A 9,739-nucleotide genomic window follows, 5' to 3' on the forward strand; every position below is an offset into this window, starting at 1 on the left:
CAAAGATGGCCTGCATGCTATCTGGAGTACCCAACAGCGATGTCCGGATAAAACACCACACGATTACATGAGTCTGCCTGATCGTTCCCTGTGATTTCCCGCCCCCCACCCCCAAGCAGGCCTGACTGCTTTTTGCTTTGAAGAGCCAGGGAAACGCGTTCATCGTGACTTGCCTTCTCTGCGCCTGGATTAAAGGTTGCATAGCAGCAGGGAGCGAGCACTCAGCTCCCCCGCGATCAACAAGAAGAAGCTGCAAAACTTGTCTCATCCACACAATGAATATTTCAAACTGAAGCAAAACCCCACTACATCATTTCCTCTTCACTACAAAAAGCAAAGATGGGAACAGCCACATTCGGTTACCATTTTAAACCGGATTCCTTGGCCACTTTCATGTACATTTCCCCACCCCATGCATATGAGCAATTTCATCGTGGTGAGCAAAGCTGCGGGGGGGTGACAGCAATTTGTCCCTTACAGTGACAACCCCACACCAGAAGTCAAAAGCAGGATGCAACTTACTGCTGATGCTGACAGCTCTCCCCAGCTGAGCAGGGGCTGCGTGCAGAACAGATAACAGGAAATCTTCCAGAAAAGCGAGCCGCACAGCAAAACTCACCGCCGCTTCCCATCATGCATGTTGAATCCTTTATTTCCAAAGTGCTGCTTGTAACCCATCTCAGCGTGACACAAGGGAGAGCCAGCACTGCCATCCCCACTCCCCTGCCCACAGGGAGGCTGCGGCCAAGCCCCTTCCCGGGGCCGCCGTGCCCACACCGGCACGACACCTCCCAGACAGGACAGCCGCACCCGCTGCATCCCCACAGCATCGCCCCTCTCCGCCCTGTGTTCCCTGGTGCTCCACAGCCCCAGAGTCACCCCCAGACTCACCTTTCCAGAACTCTGCAGCATGGCCTGGTCCTCCCCACAAGGAGGCTGCTCAGCACAAACCGCCCCAGTCCCCACAGCTCCTGCCCCAGCCACGCTGTGCTGCCCCACTCCCCTTCCACCCTGAGCCCCCACACAGCAGCACAGCAGCACCCCACAGAGCACGGGGCTCCCTGCGCCCTCCAGCTCACCCTCCCTGCAGTGCCACACAGCACCCCACACCCTTACCAGCACGTCACACCCTGGTGCACACTGCGGGGGGTTATGCCCCCTTACATTCCCCCCACACTGCACAGCACCCCCAGACTCTGAGCATCCCCCTACACACCCGGCCACATATACGGGCTGCCAGTGACCCCCTGGACAGCTGTCAGCGCGCCCAAGCTCCCCTGAGCATCCACGCGGGCTGCCAGCTCGCACCCGCACCCCTGAGCGCCCACGCAGGCTGTCAGCACCCGCGGAACCCCGCGCACCCATGCGGGCTGCCGGCTCCCCCCGCATCCCTGGGCACGCCACAGGCTGCCGGCAGCCCCGTGTACCCTTGAGCACTCCCGCATGCCCCCAGCCGGCTGACAACCTCCCCCTCCCGCACCCCTGCGGGCCGCCAGGCCCCCGGACCCCGGCACCCCCGGCCCCGCACCTCGCCGCCGCCCCGCGCGGCCCCGCCGGGCCCGCTCCCTCGGCCGCGCCGTCACGTGATAACCGGCTCAGCTGACCGCGGGGCCCGCGCCTGCGCACGGAGAGCGGTGAAGGCGCGGGGCGTGGCCAGGTGCAGTGGGGCGGGCGAGGCAGACGGAGGGGCGGGGCGCGGTGGAGCACTGCGGCGCCGCCTGGCGGGCGCGGCGGGGGGCGCGGTCCCGCTGCCACGAGTGAGGCAAATGCGGGCATGGCCGAGCCCTGAACCCCTCCACGCGTGGAGTAACGGGGCTATTCCTCGGGCAAGGCCTGCAGAGCGAGGCAGGCCAGCAGGTGCCAGGAAGATAGATGGTCGCTGGAACAAGCAACACCCCCAGAGACCCCCACTGTGGGCTGTGCCCCCAGGGGCGGGGGACCACGTCCCTGTATCAGAAAGCAGCGCCCGCAGATCCCCGCTGTGCGCCTTGCACAGGAGCCGGCCTTGGGGCTGCTCACACTCAGCTCTTCTGGCCACAGCATCCTCCACCATAGCCCCCACCCAAGCCCCAACACCACTTTCACTTCCCCCAAGCTCAAAACCACGTCCTCACTGTTTCAAAGGAAACAAATGTCACCCCCAGGTCACCCCCAGCACCAAGAGGCACCAGCTCCACTTCCTGGTAAAAAGCTTTATTAAGAACCTGCAGTATGTGGCCGAAAGGAGGATGTGGCCTTTGCACAGGCACTGCGCAGCAGCAAGGAACGGGGTCAGAGGGTTAGCGCTTGTCCAGGCAAAACAAATCCGGGTCGGACGCAAAAGCAGGGTGAAACAGAGCGAGTCGAGAGCACAGAACGGCAGTGGGAGCACGTCTGCGTGGCAGAGGACCTCCTGCCAGGGCAGCCCGGCAGTAGTTAAGGCATCTAAAGTGCTTGGAGGAAGACTAGCCCTACAGACGGGCTAAATAATGCGAGCTGGCAGGGATGGCAAGGGAGCAAGGGATGCGGGTGGCTGGTGGGTCCAGCCATGACCTGGCATAGGTAGGTGATGTCACACACATGATCAAGGAAGGATGCTGCCTGCCCACGCCTTGGCCCCCAGCGACAACCAGGAGATGGGCTGCAGGGCCCCCAAGTAGGACCCAGGTTGCTGGTCTTCATGGTCATCTCCCAGTTCATCCCACAGCTGGGATGCTGCTCCGTGTTGTGGGGGTGCTTCTGCCGATGCATGGGAAGGATGGTCCCAGTGCAGCGTCCTGCCTGGTTTCAGTCCCAGTGGCAAAATGACTTGTCCTCGGCCAGGCTGTGCCCCAGCTGCCTGTCACAGGCATGAGTCCCCAGAGCGAGCACAGCCGGTGTCCAGCCACCTTTCCTGCTGCTGAGAGCAGCACCAGCTGCTTGGTCCCTTGTAAGTGAGAACATCCTTTGGGGGTTTAGGCAGTTTCAGTCCTGTTGTGCTTGTGATGTTTGCTGCAGGAAGAACATGGGGAGGTGCCTTCACCGGGGCCTCATGCTGCCGAGCTGGTCTCACATGCAGGACAGGGATGCGCCAAAGGCAGACCTAGAGCTGCCACGGGCTGGACAGGGCTCCTGTGGCCACTTTGGAGACACTTCTGCAAAACAGCCCTGTGCTCCAGCCACAGGTGGTGGGGGCAAGCAGGGACACCCTCTGCAGCTAATTCTGCATCCCTCCAGCCTGCCCCCAGCACTCCCAAACACACCCTCCTCCCCATGGACTGCTCCAAGAAATATTGCTTTTCCCTGGAATGTTTTTGTCTAAAATCCCCCTGATGGGATTAAGAAAAAAGAAAAAGAGAAACTGGGTAAAAAATAACTACCCCCAGGTAACACTGAAAGGCTGGGGTTAGCTCCACAGCCAGGCCACCCTGTCTGGGACAGGGGACACCCTGGTGATAGGGGTGGGGACACTGGGACAGCCAGAGGGGCCTTTCTTTGTGTATCAGGGGAGGGGGACACTGAGTAGGGGTATGGGGGCTGCTTCCTCCTGGCAGTGGGAAGGATGCACCTTGCAGGGACAGCTTGGGACAGGATGGGGTACAACTGGATGGGAAGGGACAGGGAACCAAGGCGGTGGGTAGAAAAGGGATGGTCCCCTGCCCCTCACTGGGACTGCAGGGAGAAGGCCAGCTTGACACAGGCAAGTTCCTCCCCACCATTGCTGACAGCTGCCCGGACACGGTAGTTGCCATTGGTCATCCAGGAAGGCAGCTCCACGTCAGGCAGGACAAAGTCGCTGGCCGGCAGGGAGTAGGAGCCCTGCAGAGAGAGGAGACATGTAGACAAGACGCCAGCCGAACTCCCCAGTGCCCCGCCGAAGGGCACGGTGGTACCCAACAGTGCTACCGGCATCGCACCGGCCATGGGTGTCAGGCATACCGCTTTGAAGGGGCAGTGGCAAGGGATGCCGTAGGTGAGCAGGGGCTCTGGGCAGGTCGTGCCGGGCGGGATGAGGTTGTCAAGGATGGTGCAGACATCGTTGTAGGTGCAGCTGCCCAGCTGGTCGATGCAGGGCAGCTGGATCCAGAGGTCGCCCAGTGCCTTCTCCACCACCAGCACCGCCTGGAAGGAAGATATTCAGCACTGGTACAGCCCACACAGGCACCCACAGCTCCTCCAGCCTGTCCCATTCTCCCCCCACAAGCCATCTCCCTCAGCTCCCACTCATGCAATTCTTTGGCGTGTCCACCACACACACTCCCGCCTCCCCCTCCTGCTTTTGGTTCCTCTCTGCCTTCAGGTTTCTTTTCCTCCAACCTCAGCTTCACCCCTTGAGCAAATGCCTCCCAGCACCCCACACACTTGCCCCTTCCCCTCTCCTAGGTGCCCTGTCCCAAAACCGCCCAGCAGCTCCCACCCCACAGCTCTGCCTTCACGCTCCCCCGGCACACTCCCTGCAGCCCCAGCCCCAAACAGGCACCATGGCATTGCTCAAGACAGCCCATGCACCTTGGGCAGAGAGACGTGTTCAGTCTCATTCCAAAAAGTCCCCAAAAGGCAGTGCACAGCAGCTGGGCCAGCCCCCGCAGCAGTGCCACAGCACATCCCTGGAGGGAGCAGCGGGGTCTGGCTGCTGAAAAACGAGTGCTGCAGTGACCGCCGGGAGCACCCGGGGCACCTGGGGTTTCGTTTCCCTCCCTGAGTCATTACATCCCCAGGACACAACACAGCTCAGGTGGTTTCTCTCACTGGGACAAGGTTGGGAGCTTCCCACCAGGCTGCCCGCTCCCACCGCGGGTCTCCCCATGCCCATTGCGCTGTTTTGGCTTACGGAGCCTGGTGCACTCAGCTGCACCGCTCCGTGCCTCATTCCCCCAAGGGCTGCTCATTCCTGTACCCACTGCTGGGCATTTCCCAGCTGCCGGTGGTTTCGGGAAGCTCTGCCCTCCCTCATCCTGTGAAAGCATCTCCAGCACGTACCTTCAGAGGGGAGGCCATGGCCTTGCTGCTGCTGACAGCCGCACTGATGCGCAGGCTCCCCGGGATGGCGATGGGGTCGGGCGCCACAGAGAGGCTCTGCAGCACCACGGGGTCCCTCCCGTCACCGCAGTTCTCCCAGGCAAAGCCACCAACCTGTGGCACCGAGGGACGGGAGGAGTTAGAGCCAGGGCGAGCCTTGCCCTGGGTTTGCAGGAGGTTTCCCCAGCGCTGGACCCCCAAATCCCCTCACACACACATCTGCTCACAAAAACAGCCAGAAAATGACCTTCAGCCCCACCTCAAACGCCAAATAAATATTTCCCTCTGCATTTCTTGCACTCTCAACTCTCCAAGCCTGAAGGCATTGCAGAAACTCTCCATCGGGCAGCAATTGCCACAACCCCCTTTCAGGTCCTTCTCACCCAAAGCGGGTTCCCAGACTGCGATTTCCAAACAGGTCTCAGCTCAGCCTCCAAACACTTTGCATGCAAACAAGGCGAGAAGCATCCTTCACGCCAGCGCCAACAGCACCAAGCAAGGTTTTTGACAGCAAAGGCAAGAGAGCAAGCGGGGACCGGGGCAGGGTGGCGGTGGCTGTGCTGGTCGGGGGGATGCTGTACCCTGGGAAGGGGCTGCAGGGCCAGCACAGCCTCCTGGCTCAGCCAGGACCAGCCTGGCTGTTGTGAGCCCTCATCTGCTGGCTCCGGCCACCTGGTCCCATGCAAGAGTGGGAATCACACTCATGCATCGCATTTTAAACATGGCTTAACATTTCCGTCTCCACTCATGCTCAGGGGGCAGATGAGCCACACTCATCCCCTGCCTGATACACCCCAGGGGCCTGATCCTGAGCTGGTTCAGTCCAAATGAGCCAGGGAAGCAGCACTATCCCATGAGATAATGAAAATCCACACAGACAGGACACCACCTCAACAGGGAGACATCACTCATGTGTCCCAGCTGGGCCAGGAGCCATGCTGGGAGATTTCCTCTGTTTCTTCCAAGCCCCACCAGCCTCCCCGGCCACTGCCAGCAAAGCCACGGGCTGGCAAACAGCACCAGAGCCCTGTGCTCCCATAACCCAAGTTCAAAGGCGGGAGGCATGGCAGCAGTCACCTGCAACAGCCACTCCAGAGCCTGCTGCGAACTGGTGGCAAGAACCCAGCCCCAGCTCCCTCCCCGAGCAGGCTCCAGCCTAATTGCAGGTCTTTTCCCAGCAGGGAGGCGGGAGGACACCTGGGCTGCGCACTCCGAGCAGGTTTAGCCGGGGCAGCCCGTGTCCCTGCGCCGTGGGGCTCTCCCTGCCTGCTCAGCAGCCGCAGAACCGGTGGAGGCTGTATTACCTGGTGCCCCAGCGGGCACCGCTGCCCACGCAGGCCAGTGGCCCATCCCGCCATCCCACTTGCCTGTCAGGAGTGGGGCATGACACAGGGCTCAGGGCAAGCCGGGGCAAGGGGCAGGCTGCGCCCCGACATTTAGCAAGAGCTGGGAGCCCCTCGCCCGAGGGTCTGCAGGCAAAGAGGTTCCGTGGGAGCTAAGCATCAGCTGCATACAGCTGTGCTGTAGACCCTCCTGCTGCCCCGCTGAGTCCCCTCCAGCCTTCCAAACTGGCTCCCCCTTCCCCGGGGCAACATCAGCTTTCCTGGAAAATAAGCAGAGATATTCCCCTCCGCACCACGTGAGAGTCACACATCTTAATCAGCTGTATCTTAATCAGTGCGTGTTGATGAGCCAGGCCCAGCGCTGCGTGGGAACGAGGAGGCAGCAGCCCGAGCTGGCGAGCTGGAAAATGCTCACGAACAGGAGGGACGAGAGGTGCTGGGAGGCTGCGGGGAAAGCTCAGCCGCCAGAGCGGGGGCCGCTGGGCTTCTTGGTGCAGAACGGCTTGTCCAAACCGAAATCCCCCCTGCCCAGCGGCTGAACCGAACCTGCTGCCGTGCTCCCCCGATGCACTCGGGTTTGTGGGGTCCCTCCTCCTCCCCGCCGGCCCAGCCGCCGACACGCTCCCAGAATCAGACCTTGCACTTGTCCTTCGAGGACAGAAAACGCTTTTCATCTCTCGCAAAACCCGGCAGCATGGCGAGAGCTCTCCTACCTGCCTGCGCCACTCGGGCTGCTCCCTCCGCCGAGCCCCCAGCCCCCCAGGCGGCCCCCTCGCCCCGCTCCCCCGCCCGCAGAGGAGCGGGGTGCGGGGTTTGTAGCCTCTCACCTTGCTGAGCCTCTGGGAGCCGCTCCGCTCCACCCGCGGCTGCGAGCGGCCGAGCGCGGCCGGGCAGAGCTGCAGGGCGCAGAGCGCCAGCGCCAGCCCCACTCCCAGCATCGCTCCGCAGCGCGGCAGGAGCCGTGGGGCAAGCTGAGGCGGCCTGGGGGGGCACAGAGGAGCCGAGGAAGGGAAGGCGCGGGGCGGCCACCGCCTTCCCGAGCCGGGCTGGGAGGCCCTGTGCGCTGGGACGGCACCGGGTTAGCTCGGTGCCCGGCCCATCTCCCGACTACCCTCCCTCCCGTGGGTACGCCCAGAGGTTTTCCCTTCCTCTTTTTTTTTTTTTTTTCCTCTCCCCCCCCGGTTTTGCTGCCAAGCGCAGGACTGGAGTCGCAGGGATGCTGGGACGGGAAGCAGAGCTTTCCCAGGCGCCCCGCGCCTGCCCTCTGCCCGTACGGGGAGCGGAGGGAGCCGCGGCGGGATGCCGAGGTGCACCCACGCCACCCAGGTTCGGTGGGTGAGACCCACGTGCCCCCCGCTCCAGGCCTGCGTCTCTTCTCACACCCCGCTCTGGCTGGCCAAGGCGGGCGTGCAAAGGGTCGGTACCCCCTCGGGGCCGGTACCCACTCCGGACCGGGACCCTCGCACCCTCCCCACGCTCAGCACTGGGCAGGCGGCAGCTGGAGAGCAAAGAGCACCTGAGACCCGAACCCGATGGCGTGTGTGCTGCGGGGGGGTGGGGCAGCCGGGGGTCAGGCAGACCCCAGCTGGGCTGTTTGCCACAGCACCCCACCACCCACCTATCCACCATTCCAGATTCAACACCCCTCGCTTCCAGCCTTCCCCCTTTGGGTGCCCATTTTCCAGCCAGAGCTGCCCCGATCCCCCCCTCCCATGCTGGAATGGCCCCACAGTACCTCACCATCACAGATGGCACAGGAGTGTGGGGTTTCCCATATATTTTGGTGAACAGATGTGGTTTCCCCCATGGAAAGCCAGAAGGGACGGAGCACACAGGACATGAGTGTGTCAGGTCTCAGATATTCCCCCGCACTGCGGCACGGTTAAGACTCTTCCCCACAGGCAGTGTGGCTCTCCCTCACAAACCAACACTGGCCAGCATCCCTGTATTGCTCCCGGCCATGGGAAGGGTTGCCCAGATTGTCCAAACCCCTGCCTTAGCTCTATTTTTAGCCTTTCATCCTTATTTAGCAGCGAGGCCAGCCGGGAGCGTGCAGGCGGGGCACGGGAACAGGCAGGGGCTGTGATGGGTGCTGCTGCCCACCCTGCGCCAGCAGCGACAACTGCATCGCGGATCCCCGGCAGAGGCTTAAGGGTGAGGAATAAATAGCCCTGTTCCACCCAGGAGTGGGGTGGAAAGTTATCCCCCGGGATTAGTTTTCACTTTGAGGCCCCAGAGCAGCGGGTGATGGGGATGGGTGGGGAGAGGCACGGGCATGGCTGGAGCATCATGTTTGGAGCAAGGAGGGGAACAGAGCCCCTCGCCTCAAGCCCCCAGCACCATGTGCTTTCCTGCTTCTCACAATCTGCCTGAGTGAAGGTTTCACTCCCCCGTTCCCATTCTTCCCCCCTTCATTCAGCTGGGGGCGGGGGGAAAAGAATAAAGGATTTCAAGGACAGGTTAACTCACATCTTTGTGCTTGGAAAAACACAGGCAGGGGCAGAAAAGACTTAAAATCACAGCCAGAAGCCTGTGTGACCTGATCCCCTCCAAAGGAGTTTGCAACCTTCTTTTGGTCTCCAACACATGCAAGATCCCTGCAGTTCAAACAGTTTTCTGAGCTATCTCACCCATGCAAAGCTCGAGTCACGAGGTCTCAGCAGATCTGGCTAAACATCTTCAATTTGCATTGAAGAAGAACAGCCAGCACAGATGGATGACAGCATTAATGACTTTGTTAGGTCTCATGTACAAAAGCAAACAGATCATAAATGATGTGCAGGGCCAAGGGGTGCAACCACAGACCACCCTCTCTCTGCCACCCAGCTCTGCTGGGACCTGCCACTCATCTCCACAAGCCAGCTCATCGCCCAAAAACCTTCCAGCAAAATCTTCCCCCCCCCTTTTTTTTTTCCAAACTGGGTTTCTGAGAAGAAAGGAAACAAAAAAAAAATTAATTACCCCATCTGCGCTCACAGGACCACCCTGCACACAGACCATGCAGGGCCAGGTCCCAAATGGAAATCCCATGCGCTGGCACTGGCACCACCTTGTACCCACCCCGTCCTGTCCAGTCCTTACCAGCCAGAACTGGAGAGCGGGCTGAGACACTTAGCTTGCGTAAATACTTCTCTTATCCATAAGCTTTGACAAACACTTTAAATGACCATTGGTACAAATTAACTCGACACTTGGCCAGCTGTTAACCCATTTACGGCAATTCAGCTGAGCATGAGATAAACCCTCCTAGGCTCGCTTTTCCAGCAAAAAGACTTCTCCAGCCACTGTTGTTCCTGAGGAGAGATCGTGATAACACTGAAAAAGATGTCAGGGCAAACTTCAAAACAAGCTGAAGCCGCCCCAGCTGGGTCTGCCGCACACCACCTCCGCTTTCCTGTCTTTGCACAAGCAGAAATCCC

At 61.0% G+C, this 9,739-nt stretch overlaps 1 protein-coding gene across 1 annotated transcript; it reads right to left on the bottom strand.

The window, feature by feature from the left end:
- Window positions 1-3,504: 3,504 nt before the first annotated feature.
- GM2A (ganglioside GM2 activator) lies at window positions 3,505-7,963 on the bottom strand. Its single transcript, XM_082005987.1, has 4 exons — window positions 7,148-7,963; window positions 4,939-5,091; window positions 3,898-4,080; window positions 3,505-3,777 (listed from the first exon to the last, which is right to left on the bottom strand). Exons 1-4 carry the CDS (start codon window positions 7,256-7,258, stop codon window positions 3,622-3,624), a joined length of 603 nt encoding a protein of 200 aa, XP_081862113.1. The 5' UTR covers window positions 7,259-7,963; the 3' UTR covers window positions 3,505-3,621.
- Between the last annotated feature and the right edge of the window lie 1,776 nt (window positions 7,964-9,739).

Source organism: Phaethon aethereus (assembly GCF_964289735.1).
Source record: "Phaethon aethereus genome assembly, chromosome: 14".
Taxonomy (NCBI): domain Eukaryota; kingdom Metazoa; phylum Chordata; class Aves; order Phaethontiformes; family Phaethontidae; genus Phaethon; species Phaethon aethereus.